The sequence below is a fragment of the Aulonocara sp. 'chitande type north' Nkhata Bay genome, linkage group LG3, assembly GCF_057382095.1.
Source record: "Aulonocara sp. 'chitande type north' Nkhata Bay isolate Kocher_YH1m ecotype deep benthic linkage group LG3, A_spYH_male_GT1.1, whole genome shotgun sequence".
Lineage (NCBI taxonomy): Eukaryota > Metazoa > Chordata > Actinopteri > Cichliformes > Cichlidae > Aulonocara > Aulonocara sp. 'chitande type north' Nkhata Bay.
This window is the reverse complement of record NC_141346.1, coordinates 62,115,093-62,137,003: the sequence shown is the minus strand read 5'-3', so window position 1 is coordinate 62,137,003 and position 21,911 is coordinate 62,115,093. Positions and strand designations below refer to the sequence as shown.

The 21,911-nt window shown below is 42.8% G+C and overlaps 1 protein-coding gene across 1 annotated transcript in view; it reads left to right on the top strand.

The window, feature by feature from the left end:
- Positions 1–21,911, top strand: part of zanl (zonadhesin, like) — a 103,692-nt gene that overhangs the window by 35,657 nt on the left and 46,124 nt on the right. Inside the window, exons 47-72 of the mRNA XM_086286196.1 lie at positions 320–465; positions 920–1,063; positions 1,193–1,300; positions 3,738–3,907; positions 4,475–4,677; positions 5,214–5,358; positions 5,625–5,818; positions 5,908–6,049; positions 6,212–6,456; positions 8,221–8,369; positions 8,837–8,965; positions 9,052–9,190; positions 9,390–9,531; positions 9,932–10,128; positions 10,312–10,450; positions 10,911–11,027; positions 11,302–11,426; positions 11,863–12,008; positions 12,450–12,593; positions 12,723–12,830; positions 17,172–17,341; positions 17,909–18,111; positions 18,800–18,944; positions 19,211–19,404; positions 19,494–19,635; positions 19,804–20,048. Coding sequence (XP_086142322.1) covers positions 320–465; positions 920–1,063; positions 1,193–1,300; positions 3,738–3,907; positions 4,475–4,677; positions 5,214–5,358; positions 5,625–5,818; positions 5,908–6,049; positions 6,212–6,456; positions 8,221–8,369; positions 8,837–8,965; positions 9,052–9,190; positions 9,390–9,531; positions 9,932–10,128; positions 10,312–10,450; positions 10,911–11,027; positions 11,302–11,426; positions 11,863–12,008; positions 12,450–12,593; positions 12,723–12,830; positions 17,172–17,341; positions 17,909–18,111; positions 18,800–18,944; positions 19,211–19,404; positions 19,494–19,635; positions 19,804–20,048 — 4,131 coding nt within the window. The remainder of the gene's footprint in view (positions 1–319; positions 466–919; positions 1,064–1,192; positions 1,301–3,737; positions 3,908–4,474; positions 4,678–5,213; positions 5,359–5,624; positions 5,819–5,907; positions 6,050–6,211; positions 6,457–8,220; positions 8,370–8,836; positions 8,966–9,051; positions 9,191–9,389; positions 9,532–9,931; positions 10,129–10,311; positions 10,451–10,910; positions 11,028–11,301; positions 11,427–11,862; positions 12,009–12,449; positions 12,594–12,722; positions 12,831–17,171; positions 17,342–17,908; positions 18,112–18,799; positions 18,945–19,210; positions 19,405–19,493; positions 19,636–19,803; positions 20,049–21,911) is intronic.

The window sequence follows — 21,911 nt, the reverse complement described above, 5'->3', positions numbered from 1 at the left end:
AACTGACATTTTAGCAAAGAACTCAAATTATATCTTTAGTTACTTTGTTGCTAACAACATGTAAAAAAAACAAAACAGATTTTTCCCATTTTGTCAGTTGAATCTATGCCAAAGATAACACAGTGTGATAGGCATAAAGCAATGTCTGTCTTGCTTGTTAAAACTATACAAAGTCTGTTTTTGCCTGATATACTGCACATTGCACACTCTTTGTACTTTTATACTCCCTGACCTGTCCACCAATTAGACGTTTACACAGTCTGTTTAACATCTTTATATTCTTATGTTCTTAACATCTTTTTCTTCATCACTGAATCAGGTGAACGGAGTACGGGTGGCTCTGCCCCACTCCCCCTCTCCTCTCATGTCTATTAGTCTTGCTGGTCAGTTCATCACGCTTCAAACATCCTTTGGCCTGAGGGTGCGTTGGGATGGAAACCATTATGCCCAGATCTCAGTTCCCAGGTTAGTATAAATATTGGTTTGAACTATTTTGATATTGTAGAACTTCTTTTTATTTGCTTCACACATTCATACAATACACCTGACCACTGTCTCCATTGCTCTATCATTATTTTTTTGATGACCACTTTCCTCTGATGCAACCATACCCTAACGATCTGAAGAAACTCTGATAGATAACGATCTAAACTGCTGAACATCACCAGTTGTTTTATGTATGTTGTGAGAACTTTAAAAAAAAGCATAGCAGTCCATTTGTGTGCATATTGTGGACTTATGCAACTTTTAATATATACTAACGATGCCCTGGTTTATTGTATCAGGGATTTTTGCATTCTCTTCATTTGTTTCTAGAATTACAATAAAAGGCCAAGCAACACCTTATTAAACATTGCAAATATTCTTAAGCTTGTCTTATTTTAATCCTACATATCCTGCCTTGACTTTGTCCTACCAGCTCCTACTATGACCAAATGTGTGGCCTTTGTGGTGACTATGATGGGAACCCAGACAATGACTTCACTAAACCAGATGGCACTGTGGCAGGAAATAGTAATGACTTTGGGAACAGCTGGCAGACCAAAGACGATGAAGATGACTCGTGAGTTCCAACATATCTATCTTTCTGTCTTTTGGATTTCTTCTGGTTATGTCTTTTGTTACCTTGCTGTCGGACTCTTTCTGACAAACTGAAGAGGATGTAACTGTGTTTTGTATTTGTATTGACCAGATGTACCCCAGGAACAAAGCCTGATCCAGACTGTGACCCCAACTTGGAAGCTGAAGTTGTAAAACCAGAGAAATGTGGTAAAATTACAGACCCTACTGGACCCTTCCGGTAAGAATTCACAACCCCTCCACTTTTGGTTATCGACTTGGTTAAACTGATGGGATTCCTGGGATTTTACAACGTTTTTTTCCTGACCTTATAAAATCATGAAATAGATGGCAGCATGCCTGGTAATCACCCAACTGACCTGTAAAATATGAATAAATATTTTCAATACTATTACTGTAATGCTGTAATGAACCCTTCTGGCACTGGGATGCCAGTTTCGTTCTTTGTCCCTCATTCTCAAACGCAGCAGCAAGTTTTTACCAATGACTTGCCAGTTTATCTCTATCTATCGTTGCAAAAAACCTGGGATACCAGGTTCTTTCTATAACCCTCCTTTGCAAATACAACAGTGAGCTTTTGGCACCAGGATGCCAAGTTATTATTCCTCATTTGCAAATGCATCAACAAGGTTTTCTACCCAGGAGATTCCAGTTTCCCTTCCCCTCTATCCCTCCCTCGCACAATGCAGCAGCATGCTTCTTGGCACTAGGATGTCAGGCTTTCTTTCTCTATCCCTCCTTCACAAATGCAGGAGCAAGCTTTTAGCACCGGGTTGCCAGTTCCTCTTCTGTCCCTCCCTTTTTCACAAAAATGCAGCAGCATGTTTTTTGGCACAGGAATGCCAGGTTCTCTTTCTTTCTCTATCCCTCGTTCACAAATGCAGTAGCACGCTTTTAGCACCGGGTTGCCAGTTCCTCTTCCGTCCCTCCCTTTTTCACAAAAATGCAGCAGCATGTTTTTTGGCACTGGAATGCCAGGTTCTCTTTCTCTGTCCCTCCTTTGCAAATATACCAGCAAGCTTTTGGGCCCGGGATTCCTGGTTCCTTTCTCTGTTCCTCCTTTACAAATGCAGCAGTAGGCTTTTAGCGCTGGGATGCCATGTTTTCTTTCTCTTTTCCTCCTTTACAAATCCAGCAACATGCTTTTAGCACTGGGATGCCATGTTTTCTTTCTCTTTTCCTCCTTTACAAAACCATGGAATACCATTGCAAAAAGTGAATACTTTTTGCAATGGTATTCCAGGTTCTATTTCTCTGTCCTTCTTTTTCAAATTCGCCTGCATACATCAGGTACCGGGATGCCAGGTTCTTTTCCTTCATTTGCAGTAGCAAGCTTTTCTTCCCTCTATCTCTCCTGAGCAAAATGCAGCAGCGTGCTTTTTGGCACCTGGAAGCCAGTTTCTCTTTCCTCTTTCCCCAATAACTTGGATGCCAGGGTCCATACATCTATCTATCTTTCACAAAATGTAACAAAGCACATTCCTGACACCGTATTGCCAGTCTCTGTCTCCATATCGATCATTTTCAAACACAGCAGTAAAAGCTTTTACGAGCCGTCAAGCCATTGCCTCATGTCTTAAAATACAAACATGCATCCATCCAGCCTCCACACCAGTCGAGCCACGTTGCCACTCGATCAGGGGTTCTCCTCATTCAGCTATTAAGGTCTTTCGTTTTCTGAAATCTGCTTTGTGGTCTTCTCCCACCATTCCTTCGTAATTTTCCGAACTCAACCACTCTACTCTCTGGAATCCTTGACCACCTTCTCTCTGCGCTTCTCTTTTGTCCTGCTTTCCTTCTTCCACCTCAACCTGTAGCGGCAGATGGCTGTCCTTCCATGGGAATGGTTTTGCCAGAGGTTTCTTCCTGTTAAAAGGAGTTGTTCCTTCCCACTGTCGCCAAAGTGCTTGCTCATAGTTAGTCATATGATTGTTGGGTTGTTTCTGTAGGTATTACTGCAGGGTCTACCTTACATATAAAGCGCCTTGAGGCGATTGTTGTTGTGATTTGGGGCTGTATAAATAAATTGAATTGAAAAATTGAATTATTACTGCAGAGGTCTTTCACCTTCACAATGCACAATTATTGCTGCTTCTAGGGGATGCCTTCTTTGGGGATCTGCCAGCCCGGGAGGCACCAGTACCCTTTGCGCCCTTCCCTAAAGCTCAGTTCAACTCATGTTTAAGCCATTCACCTTTTTCTAATAGGAACACTGTAAAATGTAAAATGACAATGTGGACTCAGTTAGTGAGTTAGAGATAAAGTATCCAAACACTTCCCTTCCTGTTCTTATCTATATATAATCCCCCAGTTCTACTAGCTGTTTGTTCTTCCATTCATTCCCAACCCTCCCTCCCCTTTTTCAATTTCAATTCTTTCACTGTTTCACTTCTCATTAGTACATGGGGATCTGCCAGCCCAGGAGCCACCGCCAGTCCCCAGCGAGGCCTTCCCCAAACCGCAGTTCAATTCATGTTTAAGCCATTCACCTTTATTCACTGGCCCCAGCTAGTGAATTGTTGCTAAACTTATGCAACAGTTGTTGACTGTTTCACCACCAAATGTAGCTTGTTTGTTTGTTTGAACTCAGATTTTCAGTATATATGAGCCTCTGCCTTTTCCTACCTAAGCTAAGTGAGTGCTTTTCTCTGTTACAGGGAGTGCATCAGTGTAGTTAATCCCACTCCATTCTTCCAAAGCTGTGTGTATGACATGTGTCAGTTCAACGGCCAGCAGCACGTGCTGTGTGACCAGCTCCAGGCCTACACTGACGCATGTCATAGTGCTGGAGCCAAAGTCTACCAATGGAGAACTCCAGACTTCTGCCGTAAGTTTGAATCTGAGATATACCAAATATATCTAAATGATATATGATAGTTTAATAATAATATCAGCTGTTCTTTCTGAATATCATAAAGTATATATAAAACATAGTCACAGTGACATCGCCCATTGGCTTGATAAGCCCCATTCTGAAGCATAAATGAATAAAGACTTGAATAATACCTTTTCATTTTGGAAAAATGAACCTTCAGCATTTTCCCTTTTAAATGGGGTGCATGCCATAGCTTCTCCATTTGGAAGTTGTATCCACCTGTAAATATAACCACGATATATTACATCCTGCTCACCAACATTATAATTGAACTTATAATCATATTTATAATTGTATAGGGAGGAGAGTTTAAGATACAGTGCACAATGCTGAAACCAATGTAAAATATTCAATGCAGTTAATATTGTCCTTGCTTTCATTTATGACACTGAGTTAAATCAATATGAGATACGTAGGTGCCCTGTCTTTGAATCATCCTACTCCCCCTCCCTTCTCTGTTGCTATTTGTCCACCATTGTTCCCTCTCATTATTGTTCATCCCTGTGTTTGTCCACACAGCTCTGACCTGTCCTCCCAATAGCTCCTACTCCCTTTGTGTGAATTCATGTCCTGAGACATGTCTTGGTGTGGTGGGACCACCTGGCTGTGAGGAAGTGTGTGTGGAGGGTTGTGAGTGTAACCCTGGCTTCATTCTCAGTGATGACAAATGTGTGGAACTGAGAGACTGTGGTTGTGTGGACCCCAGTGGAACCTATCACCCTGTAAGTGGAAACAGCCTCCAAACAATTAAAACCATATTCCATTTACCTTTAAAATGTGCTAAGCTCATGCTAACATCATTTTCAGTTCTCTTTATAACTTCAACAGGAGAGACGCCAAGAGACACAAAGACCCTACAGTAAAAAAGAAATTAAAACTCAACTAAATTAAGGGTGCATAGACTGCAGTGAACTGTTGGCACACAAATATTGGTTTTACAACAAAGATTTTTACTTTCAACTTATCAAGCACAGGTTATATTTATTATGCTGTATTTTGCCTGAATTTAAAAGACACTGGTGTTATAGAATTTGTATTTTTGTCACAGCATTTACATACTGGTGCCACCACAATTAGCAAGCCCAAAATCAATAAATAAATGAGTAAAGGTTGGCCTAATTAGTTAGTGGCATACAGAATCCCTGGTTTGCATCCAAATGTATATTTATCATTTAGATCTTTATATTCGTCTGATGTATAAGAGAGAATTACATGACAGAATTTTGATTGTTTTTTGTATTCTGTGTACATTTGTCAGGTGGGCGATGACTGGTACTTGGAGGGTTGTGAACAAAAGTGTATGTGTCACAGTGGAGGTCTGCTACAGTGTCATAACACCAGCTGTAACCCAACTACTGAGAGCTGCCAACTACAAGATGGAGAATATGAATGCCACCCTCTGGGTATGTTAATCACACAGCTTCACATAGAAATAGCTGCATGAATGCATGGATGTGGATTACAGTGTCAAGTGCTTTATCCGACTGGTCCTAGAAATGCAGTAAATAAATGCAGTCATTTTAGCAACAGCCGCTCCAAACCTCCACTGTCTCAACTGATGTTGTTTTTTTGGACTGAGTTTGTTAAGACTGCATAATAACTTCCTACCTTTTTAGTTCCTGAAAGAGTATCTGCACATTTTCCAGTAATCCTTTTTCTTTCTACCCAGACCTGTGTCCTCCTAACGCAGAGTATATAGAGTGCGGTCCAGCTTGCATTCCTACATGTATGGAACCCTCTACCAACTGTTCTGGCTCCTGCATCACTGGGTGTTTCTGCAAACCAGGCTTTGTCTTCAAAGGACGGCACTGCGTGCCGCTGGACAAGTGTGGTTGTTTAGATGACAACAATAACTATTATGAGGTCAGATGTCCTAGTTAGTACTGTGTACAGTGTACATTTAAAGACATACAGTATACTTTCTCAGTACTGATTGTTTTCATTTTATCCAGCCTGGTGAGATAGTATTTGGAGATGGCTGCACAAAGCTGTGTCGCTGTGTAGGGAACTACACTTTGGAATGTGTTGATAACTCCTGTGACCCCACTGAAGAGTGTCGAGAGGTTAATGGTGTTGCAGGCTGTTATCCTAAAGGTAATAATGTTTGTTGACTTTATTGTTGTTGACTTGATTTAATGCAGTGTAATAAATTACATCTGCACAAGGAGCACCTTGTGTTGTGCTTTACAGTCAGTCGGTATAACTTGATAGTTGACAGTGTGGAAATTACAATTTTCTCATATATTATTCCTTTAGGTACATCCACATGCATTGCATCTGGCGATCCACACTACACCAGCTTTGACAAACGCAAATATGACTTCATGGGCAACTGCAGCTATCTGATGTCTAGTCCATGCAATGACACAACTGTGCCCTACTTTGAGGTCCATACTGACAATGAAAACCGGTATAACAGGCCGACCATCTCCTATGTGAATGCCGTACATGTATACGCACAGATGATAAAGATCTCCATTCTCAAAGGTGGCACTGTGCAGGTAAGACATGAGAAGAAGAAACAGGATGTTTTGCATGTGAAAACCAATCACGCTTTCACGTTATCAGGCACTACTGCATTACAAACAAACATCATTCTGTGGTACAAATCACTGCACATGCTCAGGAACACTTCTGAAAACCACTGCAATTGACCATGGAAAGAAACTTGCACTTACACTTAGCACTTAGTTCCTCCTACGCCGAGCAGGCAGCTAACAATCTCCATCGATGTCGGTCAGGGGCGAATGTTTCAGCTTCGTCCCAGGCGATGTCGACTGTTTTCAGATCATCCATAAACATTCGACGCCATGTGATATTTGGTCGGCCTTGCTTTCGCTGGTTCTGCCAAAGGCTTCTTCCTGTTAAAAGACGCCTCTGTCACCAAAGTGCTTGGTCAATGGGGTCATATGATTGTTGTTTTTTTTTCTCTGTATGTATTATTGTAAGGTCTATCTTACAATATAAAGCACATTGAGGTGACTGTTTTTGTGATTTGGGGCTATATAAAAAACATTGAATTTAAATGAATTGAATTGGAGATGTCGGAGGACACCGGCAGCCTTCCCTACTCTGGAGTTGACATCTTGATCAGAGATCCCATAATTCGAGATGATGCTGCCCAGATATGTGAAATTTTCCAACTTATCAGCACGTTATTGGTTGATTATGACGGGAACATGGGCAGTTGTGTAGCCAACTCTGAGTACCTTGGTTTTCTTGGCGCTTATTCGTAATCCGACTTCCTCACCTGCCTCTGCAAAGCTGCAGTCCATTCTTGGAGGTCTTCCGTAGTCGAGCCCAGTAGGGGCCCAGTAGCCAATTCAAAAGAATGAGGCAAAGCACTTTCCCGGGTACCGACAGCAGCGTGATGCCCCGGCAGTTGTTACAGTCACCCAAATCGCCTTTCGGGAAGTTTGGTGATAACACCTTTTGCCCATTCATAGGGTACACGCGATGTTGTCCAGCAGGCGTTTAGGGGTCTTCTAAGGGCGCCATCCAATCATCTGTCTGGACGCAGAACCGGGAGTTGGAGCAGAGACCACAAAAGGCGTCTACAAACTGCTGGGGGACTCCATATTGACGTGGGATAGCCCATAGAGTCGGCCGGTGGACGTTGTCAAAAGCTTTCTTGAAGTCATTGAAATTACCCATTCATAGGGTACACACGATGTTGACCAGCAGGCATTTTGGGGACTTCTAAGGGCGGCATCCAACTGGGCTTCGTCATCCTTCAGCATTGTGGGGAGGAACTCGTCCAGGCCAACATCGCTGTCTTGACTTCGGCGTTGATGATTTTTCCGATATCGACAGGAAGAAGATCCATGGAGGGTGCAAGTTCGTTGGCCTCGAACAAGTGGAGTGGCTCGGGCTGGTTTAAAGTATCGCAGAACTGTTTGGCTCAACATTGGTCTTGCTCAGCGTCAGTGAGGAGGACTCGTCCATTTTGTCTCGGATTGGGACCAAGCGGCCACTGCGAGCCCCTGTTAGATCTGGTACAATGCGATTTAATATTCGGGTATCGTTCTGGTCTACTGTTTTCTTGGGCATCCATGCCTTTGGCTTCGATCCACTCTCGCTTGTCATGCCGGCAGCTGCATTTGACATGTCGGGCAAGAGCTGAGTTGTTCAGACATCATTGGCATGATAAAGGAACGTTTCTTTTCAGTTACAGATACTAATGTTGTGACATGAGTAATTCAAAAATGAAAATGTTGGCTAATAATTGACCAGATTTGATGTACTCTGCCTATTTTCCCATACAGGTTAATGGGACCAATGTCAATCTGCCACTGTCTCCGTCCCCTGGTATTTCTGTGTTCAAGTCAGGAAAACACTACACTGTCTCCATGAACTTTGGTGTGACGGTTCGCTATGATGGAAACTCCTTCATGGACATTAAAGTAATCGAAGAGTGAGTGAAGACCAAATTCATGGTTTCCTTATAAAGTGGTGTTTTAATCACAAGTTCACCAGTCCAGAAATCTACATCCATACTGATACAACTAAAACTATAACACATATTCATATACTGAACATGACTCCTTTATCTGTAAGGAGTAGTAAGGTGATAAAGGCAGAGATTAATGACACAGCTAGGATATTTTATTTAAACAATGTAGCAGGGGCAACACAAACAGCTCCCTCAAAATTTCAAGATAAAATCACACAAAACTTCTAATTTCCTGACTAGTTAATTCTATGCTGATGCTATCAAACGCATCAAATGTACATGTCTGATCTTTTAGTCTTACTAATGTGTGGGGTTTAGTCTACTGCTGAAAAGAAACTTGGCTGGAATTAAAACACGTTGTAGTTCTGGCTGACTTGTTAGTCTTTCTTGCATAAGACTCTAACACAATCATTTTCTGCAATCTGCAGCTATCAGAACAAGCTGTGTGGCCTGTGTGGCAACTATGATGGAGATACTAAAGATGACTTCCGCAAACCAGATGGAAGCTTAGCTGAAAATGCCAATGACTTTGGACACAGTTGGAACATGAATCCAGAGTGAGTATTGCAGAGATGCAAGTGTAAAGAAACATTTACCATTGGCAAAAGACAAATGTTCTTAAGATGATGGTCTGTCTTGACAGATGTAATAAGAAACCCAACACTACGATCCCTGGGTGCAATGAAGAAGAACAGGAACTGTATGAAAGCTCTGGATATTGTGGCATTCTGCTGGACAAAAATGGACCTTTTGCTGTGTGCCATCCCAAAGTCAACCCCAATGTATGTTCATGTAAAGGATAGTGCACATATAATGAACAAATGTGGAACAGGTCCTTATTCTGAGCTTGTTGTATTTGTGTATGTGTGTGTGCGTTCAGGGTGAAAATGTGATATTAGTAATAGTGGAATAATTTGAATATGTGGTTTTAGATGGTCACACAATATAAAGCATTGTAACAAAGTGATTGTTTGTTCTCAGAATTACTTCAGGGACTGTGTCTTTGACTTGTGTGAGCTGGATGGTGCCAAGCCCATTTTGTGTGAAGCCATTGAAGCCTATGTCAATGAATGCCAAGATCGTGGGGTCAACCTTGGACCATGGAGGAATGAAACCTTCTGCCGTGAGTATTGGAAGGACAAATGATTTAATTTAGTAGTAAAATATCTTTAGGTATATCATTAGGTAAAAATCAGCTTGGCTGAGTAGTTGGGAGAAAATAACACAAAGAAGTTTATGTCAGTTTTGACTTGTGGAAGAGTACTTCATACGGGCTTCCTACTCACTAAAGTTAACCGAGGGAGTGCTGCTTTAGCATACCTAGTTGGGCAGACAACATATACCAAGAGGCTGCAGGAGACTGGGTTACCACCAAACTCAAACAATCTAGTTACACGGAAGACAACACAGCTGGAAGTGCCAAAGACGTATCTCTTTTCTTGTGAAAAGCTGTCATTTTATATTTTAACCAGCACATACTTTTGTTTCCTATCACTAACTTCAACCTCTTGTGGTCTGCTTAGCACTGAGCTGTCCCCCAAACAGCCACTACGAACCTTGTGCAGATCCTTGTCAGGAAACATGCTTTGGAAAACCCCCCTCCTGCTCTGGTCCCTGCTCTGAGTCCTGTGTGTGTGATCCCAGCTATGTCCTGAGTGCTGGCAAGTGCGTTAAGGAGAACATGTGTGGCTGCAACCACACGAACGGCCAGTATTATGAGGTATGGTGAAGTGGGTCTGATAGGCCGGCAGTGAATCATTTGGTCCTTTGTATTTCAAGTCAGGTCACTTGCAGTCTCTTTATGTCCTCTCTAAAACAACATTTTCATACATACATGCATAAAAGGATCTACAAAGAATCATCTGTGCCTGCTATGCTTAATTGTCAATTGTCTGTTTGTCAGCCTGGAGAGGAGTTTTTTGAGGAAGACTGCAAGCGAAAATGTTGGTGTGGTGCAGCTGGAATTACCTGTGAAGCCTCTGAATGCCCCCCAATGCATGAATGTAAACTTCAGGATGGAGAGCTGGGCTGCTATCCTACGAGTATGTTTGTAATGTTCACGCCTAAAAAAAACACAGCAAAGCTGTAGCCATTATATTCTAAGTAGGTTTCCAGATCTCATGGGTTGGACTGCCAACCTGAAAAGTTTTGCAACTGTGTTTGATGTGATGCTGTAGACTTTGTCAAAGTTCTCAAACGAGCATTTTCTATCCCTGCTCTAATATACATAATTAGACTGAGCAATGGAAGATAGAGAAGCACAACCCACAGGCGTCTTTTACTTTCAATAACAGTGAAATATTTATGTGTGTTGCTGTTATGTTTCTTTTGCTCTCTTCTGTACAGTTTGTCTATAACAACACTTGTTACATGCGATTCTTTATAATACAAAATCACAGAATTGCAGAAAATTTTTGTCTAGTCAGGAAATGACATATTCTTTGCATCTTTTTTATCATCTGTGTTTCAGTCTGATGTTCCTGATGTTTTTCCCTCTCTCAGGTTTTCAGGATTGTGTAGTTTCTGGGGATCCACACTACAACACCTTTGACAAGAAGTACTACAGCTTCATGGGAACCTGTACTTACACACTGGCAAGAAGCTGTAGGAACAGCACAGGTACACACTATTTTGAGACATTTATTCATTAAGATGTTTGGGTTTCATTGCACCTGTTCTAGTCTTGCCACACCACACGCACAAATTAAAGTTTAAATGAGCTAAATTTACTCATTTATTATTTTCATCGCAAAGCATGACAGATGTTGTTTTCATTCACGTTTGCTGCAAAGAGAAGACACTGAATGTCAGTGGTGGTTTGTATGTTAATGCCAATGTTCACCTTTAATATAAACACACAATATTCCTGATTGTCGTGGTCTTCCCTGTGCAGGCCCTTGGTTCTCTGTGGAGGCAAAGAATGAAGAGAGAGGAGTTGCAGGAGTGTCATACCTGAGGAAGCTATATGTGACAGTAGATGGAATTACTGTGACCCTGATGAAGAGCAGTAGAACACTGGTCAGTATGTGAATGAATTACTATCTCTTATATTTCCCATCTTTAAGTAAAATGTGTGCCAGCAGACATCCCACACAGTATTTGTATCATCACCATGGATGTCTTATGTCTACACATAACTGACATTTTAGCAAAGAACTCAAATTATATCTTTAGTTACTTTGTTGCTAACAACATGTAAAAAAAACAAAACAGATTTTTCCCATTTTGTCAGTTGAATCTATGCCAAAGATAACACAGTGTGATAGGCATAAAGCAATGTCTTTCTTGCTTGTTAAAACTATACAAAGTCTGTTTTTGCCTGATATACTGCACATTGCACACTCTTTGTACTTTTATACTCCCTGACCTGTCCACCAATTAGACGTTTACACAGTCTGTTTAACATCTTTATATTCTTATGTTCTTAACATCTTTTTCTTCATCACTGAATCAGGTGAACGGAGTACGGGTGGCTCTGCCCCACTCCCCCTCTCCTCTCATGTCTATTAGTCTTGCTGGTCAGTTCATCACGCTTCAAACATCCTTTGGCCTGAGGGTGCGTTGGGATGGAAACCATTATGCCCAGATCTCAGTTCCCAGGTTAGTATAAATATTGGTTTGAACTATTTTGATATTGTAGAACTTCTTTTTATTTGCTTCACACATTCATACAATACACCTGACCACTGTCTCCATTGCTCCATCATTCTTTTTTTGATGACCACTTTCCTCCGATGCAACCATAACCTAACGATCTGAAGAAACTCTGATAGATAACGATCTAAACTGCTGAACATCACCAGTTGTTTTATGTATGTTGTGAAAACAAAGCAGTCCATTTGTGTGCATATTGTGGACTTATGCAACTTTTAATATATACTAACGATGCCCTGGTTTATTGTATCAGGGATCTTTGCATTCTCTTCATTTGTTTCTAGAATTACAATAAAAGGCCAAGCAACACCTTATTAAACATTGCAAATATTCTTAAGCTTGTCTTATTTTAATCCTACATATCCTGCCTTGACTTTGTCCTACCAGCTCCTACTATGACCAAATGTGTGGCCTTTGTGGTGACTATGATGGGAACCCAGACAATGACTTCACTAAACCTGATGGCACTGTGGCAGGAAATAGTAATGACTTTGGGAACAGCTGGCAGACCAAAGACGATGAAGATGACTCGTGAGTTCCAACATATCTATCTTTCTGTCTTTTGGATTTCTTCTGGTTATGTCTTTTGTTACCTTACTGTCGGACTCTTTCTGACAAACTGAAGAGGATGTAACTGTGTTTTGTATTTGTATTGAGCAGATGTACCCCAGGAACAAAGCCTGATCCAGACTGTGACCCCAATTTGGAAGCTGAAGTTGTAAAACCAGAGAAATGTGGTAAAATTACAGACCCTACTGGACCCTTCCGGTAAGAATTCACAACCCCTCCACTTTTGGTTATCGACTTGGTTAAACTGATGGGATTCCTGGGATTTTACAACGTTTTTTTCCTGACCTTATAAAATCATGAAATAGATGGCAGCATGCCTGGTAATCACCCAACTGACCTGTAAAATATGAATAAATATTTTCAATACTATTACTGTAATGCTGTAATGAACCCTTCTGGCACTGGGATGCCAGTTTCGTTCTTTGTCCCTCATTCTCAAACGCAGCAGCAAGTTTTTACCAATGACTTGCCAGTTTATCTCTATCTATCGTTGCAAAACACCTGGGATACCAGGTTCTTTCTATAACCCTCCTTTGCAAATGCAACAGTGAGCTTTTGGCACCAGGATGCCAAGTTATTATTCCTCATTTGCAAATGCATCAACAAGGTTTTCTACCCAGGAGATTCCAGTTTCCCTTCACCTCTATCCCTCCCTCGCACAATGCAGCAGCATGCTTCTTGGCACTAGGATGTCAGGCTTTCTTTCTCTATCCCTCCTTCACAAATGCAGGAGCAAGTTTTTAGCACCGGGTTGCCAGTTCCTCTTCCCTCCGTCCCCTTTTCACAAAAGTGCAGCAGCATGTTTTTTGGCACAGGAATGCCAGGTTTAGTATTTAGTATTTATTTTATTTATTGTCATTGTCAAGAACAATGAAATTGCGTTTGGGGCTTCCATACAACCCCAAAAAAAGAAGAAAATAATAAATACCCCTTAAAACCCAAGTGTACATATTTAACCCAGTGTGACTCCAATGCAATAAGACAATCCTTAGCAATAATGTTCGTAGAAATTCAGACAAAGACCTGAGAAACATGACAAAATACAACAATGCAACCCATTCAATATTATTGTACTGTGAGATATGATATCAGATATGATAGTTATCTATTTAAGAAAGAGGGGGGGGGGCAGGAGGGGGAAGAGAATAAAGATATGATGCACCAATGCAGACCAGTTCATTGCTATTAAGAAGTTGGATATGGTTATTGTCCGTGAGAGGGGGGCAGAGAGTTCAGGAGCCTCACAGCCTGTGGATACAGGCTGTTGGCCAGTCTGGATGTTCTGGCCTGTATAGACCTGTACCTTCTCCCTGAGGGCAGCAGATGGAAAAGGTGGCGCGCAGGGTGATGTTGGTCCCGCAGGATACTGTGCACCCTCCTCAGACAGCGAGTGGGGAAGATATTACTGATCTCTGGCAGACTTGTTCCAATAATTCTGCCAGCTTCTTTCACCACCCGCTGGAGTGCTTGCTGATCGGCCTTGGTGCAGCTGGGGAACCACACTAGAAATCCATACGTCAGAACGCTGCTGATGGCACAGTTGTAGAAGTTCAACATCAGAGATCTGGGAATGTGTGCGCTCCGCAGTCTCCTCAGGTAGTAGAGGCGCTGTTGGGCCTTCCGTACAACTGAGGTGATATGGTTGCCCCAGGACAGGTCCTCGGTCACAGTTACCCCCAAGAATTTAAAACTGCTCACCCTCTCCACCGCCTCACTGCCAATGAAGAGAGGCAGATGGTTGTTATGGCCCCTCTTCCGGAAATCTACAATGATCTCCTTGGTCTTTTTGGTGTTTAAGACCAAGTTATTGTCGTGGCACCATGACTCTAGTTGTTGCACCTCTGTCCTATAGTTTGTCTCATCATTGTTGGATATAAGTCCGAGCACTGTAGTGTCATCTGCAAACTTAACAATGAGATTGGACGCGCAGGAGGAAATACAGTCATGGGTGAAGAGAGTGTATAGCAGAGGGCTCAGAACACACCCCTGAGGGGCACCGGTGTTGACCACAAGGGTGGAAGAGGTGTTCTTACCCACTCTGACACTCTGTCTACGGTTAGTGAGGAAGTCCACAATCCAGTTGCACAGAGAGGAGTTAAGTCCCAGTTGGTGGAGTTTGGGACGGAGTTTGTATGGCCGGATGGTATTAAAAGCCGAGCTGTAGTCTACAAAGAGGAGCCGTGCATAGGTGTTCCTGTGTTCCAAGTGCTTCAGTAATGTGTGCAGCACTGTGGCGATCGCATCCTCGGTTGACCGGTTCTCCCTGTATGCAAACTGGTGCGAGTCCAGGGATGGTGGAAAAGCAGCTCTGATGTGTTTAATGACCAGTCTCTCCAGGCATTTGGCGGGAATGGGGGTGAGTGCCACAGGTCTGAAATCGTTCAGACATGTGACATTTGACTGTTTGGGGATGGGAACGATGGTTGCTGCTTTGAAACAGGATGGTACCAGTGAACAGGACAACGAGGTGTTATATATAGAGGTGAAGACGTCTGCCAGGTCCGCAGCACAGTCTTTTAGCACCCGGCCCAGCACTCCATCCGGCCCGGCCGCCTTCCTGGTGTTAATGCTCCGGAACACACGCCTCAGCTCATGAGTGCTCAGGACCGGAGCAGGGTCGGTTGAGGGGAGAGGGGACAGGACAGGGTCGGTGTTCTCCCTGTCAAAACGGGCATAAAAGAGATTTAGATCCTCAGCCAGAGTAGAACTGTCGGCTGAGGGTGATGGTGTTCTTCTTTTGTAGTCCGTGATAGCCCTGATGCCCTCCCAGACCTGCCTTGGGTTTGTGTTGTTCTCAAACCTGGCCTCGATACGCCTCCTGTGCTGCTGCTTGGCAGTCTTGATGCCTCTTCTCAGGTTGGCCCTGGCAGCACCGTATGCCTCCTGGTCCCCGGATTTGAAAGCGTTGTTCCTTGTTCGAATAAGTTGTTGAACTCCGTGTGTCATCCAGGGTGGATTATTAGGGAACACACGGAATCGTTTCCAAGTTGTTACATTGTCCACACAGAAACAGATGTAGTCCAAGACAGTGGAGGTGTAACTGTCCAATGCGACAGTTACACCTCCTTCTCTTTCTCTGTCCCTCCTTTGCAAATGCACCAGCAAGCCTTTGGGCCTGGGATTCTGGGTTACTTTCTCTGTTCCTCCTGTACAAATACAGCAGCAGGCTTTTAGCACTGGGATGCCATGTTTTCTTTCTCTTTTCCTCCTTTACAAATCCAGCAGAATTCCCTCCCTTTTTCACAAAATGCAGCAGCGTGCTTTTTGGAACCTGGAAGCCACTTTCTCTTCCCTCTTTCCCCAATAACTTGGATGCCAGGGTCCATGCATTTATCTATCTTTCACAAAACATAACAATGCACATTCCTGACACCGTATTGCCAGTCTTTGTCTCCATATCGATCATTTTCAAACACAGCAGTAAAAGCTTTTACGAGCCGTCAAGCCATTGCCTGATGTCTTAAAATACAGACATGCATCCATCCAGCCTCCACACCAGTCGAGCCACGTTGCCACTCGATCAGGGGTTCTCCTCATTCATCTATTAAGGTCTTTCGTTGTCTGAAATCTGCTTTGATGTCTTCTCCCACCATTCCTTCGTAATTTTCCAAGCTCAACCACTCTACTCTCTGGAATCCTTGACCACCTTCTCTCTGCGCTTCTCTTTTGTCCTGCTTTCCTTCTTCCACCTCAGCCGGTAGCGGCAGATGGCTGTCCTTCCATGGGAATGGTTTTGCCAGAAGTTTCTTCCTGTTAAATGGAGTTGTTCCTTCCCAATTCCCAAAGTGCTTGCTCATAGTTAGTCATATGATTGTTGGGTTGTTTCTGTAGGTATTACTGCAGGGTCTACCTTACATATAAAGCGCCTTGAGGCGATTGTTGTTGTGATTTGGGGCTGTATAAATAAATTGAATTGAAAAATTGAATTATTACTGCAGAGGTCTTTCACCTTCACAATGCACAATTATTGCTGCTTCTAGGGGATGCCTTCTTTGGGGATCTGCCAGCCCGGGAGGCACCAGTACCCTTTGCGCCCTTCCCTAAAGCTCAGTTCAACTCATGTTTAAGCCATTCACCTTTTTCTAATAGGAACACTGTAAAATGTAAAATGACAATGTGGACTCAGTTAGTGAGTTAGAGATAAAGTATCCAAACACTTCCCTTCCTGTTCTTATCTATATATAATCCCCCAGTTCTACTAGCTGTTTGTTCTTCCATTCATTCCCAACCCTCCCTCCCCTTTTTCAATTTCAATTCTTTCACTGTTTCACTTCTCATTAGTACATGGGGATCTGCCAGCCCAGGAGCCACCGCCAGTCCCCAGCGAGGCCTTCCCCAAACCGCAGTTCAATTCATGTTTAAGCCATTCACCTTTATTCACTGGCCCCAGCTAGTGAATTGTTGCTAAACTTATGCAACAGTTGTTGACTGTTTCACCACCAAATGTAGCTTGTTTGTTTGTTTGAACTCAGATTTTCAGTATATATGAGCCTCTGCCTTTTCCTACCTAAGCTAAGTGAGTGCTTTTCTCTGTTACAGGGAGTGCATCAGTGTAGTTAATCCCACTCCATTCTTCCAAAGCTGTGTGTATGACATGTGTCAGTTCAACGGCCAGCAGCACGTGCTGTGTGACCAGCTCCAGGCCTACACTGACGCATGTCATAGTGCTGGAGCCAAAGTCTACCAATGGAGAACTCCAGACTTCTGCCGTAAGTTTGAATCTGAGATATACCAAATATATCTAAATGATATATGATAGTTTAATAATAATATCAGCTGTTCTTTCTGAATATCATAAAGTATATATAAAACATAGTCACAGTGACATCGCCCATTGGCTTGATGAGCCCCAAATTGAAGCATGAATGAATAAAGACTTGAATAATACCTTTTCATTTTGGAAAAATGAGCCTTCAGCATTTTCCCTTTTAAATGGGGTGCATGCCATAGCTTCTCCATTTGGAAGTTGTATCCACCTGTAAATATAACCACGATATATTACATCCTGCTCACCAACATTATAATTGAACTTATAATCATATTTATAATTGTATAGGGAGGAGAGTTTAAGATACAGTGCACAATGCTGAAACCAATGTAAAATATTCAATGCAGTTAATATTGTCCTTGCTTTCATTTATGACACTGAGTTAAATCAATATGAGATACGTAGGTGCCCTGTCTTTGAATCATCCTACTCCCCCTCCCTTCTCTGTTGCTATTTGTCCACCATTGTTCCCTCTCATTATTGTTCATCCCTGTGTTTGTCCACACAGCTCTGACCTGTCCTCCCAATAGCTCCTACTCCCTTTGTGTGAATTCATGTCCTGAGACATGTCTTGGTGTGGTGGGACCACCTGGCTGTGAGGAAGTGTGTGTGGAGGGTTGTGAGTGTAACCCTGGCTTCATTCTCAGTGATGACAAATGTGTGGAACTGAGAGACTGTGGTTGTGTGGACCCCAGTGGAACCTATCACCCTGTAAGTGGAAACAGCCTCCAAACAATTAAAACCATATTCCATTTACCTTTAAAATGTGCTAAGCTCATGCTAACATCATTTTCAGTTCTCTTTATAACTTCAACAGGAGAGACGCCAAGAGACACAAAGACCCTACAGTACAAAAGAAATTAAAACTCAACTAAATTAAGGGTGCATAGACTGTAGAGAACTGTTGGCACATAAATATTGGTTTTACAACAAAGATTTTTACTTTCAACTTATCAAGCACAGATTATATTTATTATACTGTATTATACCTGAATTTAAAAGACACTGGTGTTATAGAATTTGTATTTATGTCATAGCATTTACATACTGGTGCCACCACAATTAGCAAGCCCAAAATCAATAAATAAATGAGTAAAGGTTGGCCTAATTAGTTAGTGGCATACAGAATCCCTGGTTTGCATCCAAATGTATATTTATCATTTTGATCTTTATATTCGTGTGATGTATAAGAGAGAATGTAAAAGGAGTCTGCAAAGAAAGGCGTCTGGACTTCTTTAAGTTGCTTGAAGACTTAAAGACTTAAAGAAGTCCAGACGCTTTTCTTTGCAAGCTCCTTTGACTACGATGACCTGGATGACTGAGAACCTTCACAGACATATAAGAGAGAATTACATGACAAAATTTTGATTGTTTTTTGTATTCTGTGTACATTTGTCAGGTGGGCGATGACTGGTACTTGGAGGGTTGTGAACAAAAGTGTATGTGTCACAGTGGAGGTCTGCTACAGTGTCATAACACCAGCTGTAACCCAACTACTGAGAGCTGCCAACTACAAGATGGAGAATATGAATGCCACCCTCTGGGTATGTTAATCACACAGCTTCACATAGAAATAGCTGCATGAATGCATGGATGTGGATTACAGTGTCAAGTGCTTTATCCGACTGGTCCTAGAAATGCAGTAAATAAATGCAGTCATTTTAGCAACAGCCGCTCCAAACCTCCACTGTCTCAACTGATGTTGTTTTTTTGGACTGAGTTTGTTAAGACTGCATAATAACTTCCTACCTTTTTAGTTCCTGAAAGAGTATCTGCACATTTTCCAGTAATCCTTTTTCTTTCTATCCAGACCTGTGTCCTCCTAACGCAGAGTATATAGAGTGCGGTCCAGCTTGCATTCCTACATGTATGGAACCCTCTACCAACTGTTCTGGCTCCTGCATCACTGGGTGTTTCTGCAAACCAGGCTTTGTCTTCAAAGGACGGCACTGCGTGCCACTGGACAAGTGTGGTTGTTTAGATGACAACAATAACTATTATGAGGTCAGATGTCCTAGTTAGTACTGTGTACAGTGTACATTTAAAGACATACAGTATACTTTCTCAGTACTGATTGTTTTCATTTTATCCAGCCTGGTGAGATAGTATTTGGAGATGGCTGCACAAAGCTGTGTCGCTGTGTAGGGAACTACACTTTGGAATGTGTTGATAACTCCTGTGACCCCACTGAAGAGTGTCGAGAGGTTAATGGTGTTGCAGGCTGTTATCCTAAAGGTAATAATGTTTGTTGACTTTATTGTTGTTGACTTGATTTAATGCAGTGTAATAAATTACATCTGCACAAAGAGCACCTTGTGTTGTGCTTTACAGTCAGTCGGTATAACTTGATAGTTGACAGTGTGGAAATTACAATTTTCTTTTTCTCATATATTATTCCTTTAGGTACATCCACATGCATTGCATCTGGCGATCCACACTACACCAGCTTTGACAAACGCAAATATGACTTCATGGGCAACTGCAGCTATCTGATGTCTAGTCCATGCAATGACACAACTGTGCCCTACTTTGAGGTCCATACTGACAATGAAAACCGGTATAACAGGCCGACCATCTCCTATGTGAATGCCGTACATGTATACGCACAGATGATAAAGATCTCCATTCTCAAAGGTGGCACTGTGCAGGTAAGACATGAGAGGAAGAAACAGGATGTTTTGCATGTGAAAACCAATCACGCTTTCACGTTATCAGGCACTACTGCATTACAAACAAACATCATTCTGTGGTACAAACCACTGCACATGCTCAGGAACACTTCTGAAAACCACTGCAATTGACCATGGAAAGAAACTTGCACTTACACTTAACACTTAGTTCCTCCTACGCCGAGCGACGCATCGGGCAGCTAACAATCTCCATCGATGACGGTCAGGGGCGAATGTTTCAGCTTCGTCCCAGGCGATGTCGACTGTTTTCAGATCATCCATAAACATTCGACGTCATGTGATATTTGGTCGGCCTTGCTTTCGCTGGTTCTGCCAAAGGCTTCTTCCTGTTAAAAGACGCCTCTGTCACCAAAGTGCTTGGTCAATGGGGTCATATGATTGTTGTTTTTTTTCTCTGTATGTATTATTGTAGGGTCTATCTTAAAATATAAAGCACCTTGAGGTGACTGTTTTTGTGATTTGGGACTATATAAAAAACATTGAATTTAAATGAATTGAATTGGAGACGTCGGAGGACACCGGCAGCCTTCCCTACTCTGGAGTTGACATCTTGATCAGAGATCCCATAATTCGAGATGATGCTGCCCAGATATGTGAAATTTTCCAACTTATCAGCACGTTATTGGTTGATTATGACGGGAACATGGGCAGTTGTGTAGCCAACTCCGAGTACCTTGGTTTTCTTGGCGCTTATTCGTAATCCGACTTCCTCACCTCCCTCTGCAAAGCTGCAGTCCATTCTTGGAGGTCTTCCGTAGTCGAGCCCAGTAGGGGCCCAGTAGCCAATTCAAAGGAATAAGGCAAAGCACTTTCCCGGGTACCGACAGGAGCGTGATGCCCCGGCAGTTGTTACAGTCACCCAAATCGCCTTTCGGGAAGTTTGGTGATAACACCTTTTGCCCATTCATAGGGTACACGCGATGTTGTCCAGCAGGCGTTTAGGGGTCTTCTAAGGGCGCCATCCAATCATCTGTCTGGACGCAGAACCGGGAGTTGGAGCAGAGACCACAAAAGGCGTATACAAACTGCTGGGGGACTCCATATTGACGTGGGATAGCCCATAGAGTCGGCCGGTGGACGTTGTCAAAAGCTTTCTTGAAGTCGTTGATATTACCCATTCATAGGGTACATGCGATGTTGACCAGCAGGCATTTAGGGGACTTCTAAGGGCGGCATCCAACTGGGCTTTGTCGTCCTTCAGCATTGTGGGGAGGAACTCGTCCAGGCCAACATCGCTGTCTTGACTTCGGCGTTGCTAATTTTTCCGATATCGAAAGGAAGAAGATCCATGGAGGGTGCAAGTTCTTCGGCCTCGAACAAGTGGAGTGGCTCGGGCTGGTTTAAAGTATCGCAGAACTGTTTGGCTCAACGTTGGTCTTGCTCAGCGTCAGTGAGGAGGACTCGTCCATTTTGTCTCGGATTGGGACAGAGCGGCCACTGCGAGCCCCTGTTAGATCGTACAATGCGATTTAATATTCGGGTATCGTTCTGGTCGACTGTTTTCTTGTGCATTCATGCCTTTGGCTTCGATCCACTTTCGCTTGCCATGCCGGCAGCTGCGTTTAACATGTCGGGCATGACATTTACAGACATCATTGGCATGAGAAATGGTAAATGGCCTGTATTTATATAGCGCTTTACTAGTCCCTAAGGACCCCAAAGTGCTTTACATATCCAGTCATCCACCCATTCACACACACATTCACACACTGGTGATGGCAAGCTACATTGTAGCCACAGCCACCCTGGGGCGCACTGACAGAGGCGAGGCTGCCAGACACTGGCGCCACCGGGCCCTCTGACCACCACCAGTAGGCAACG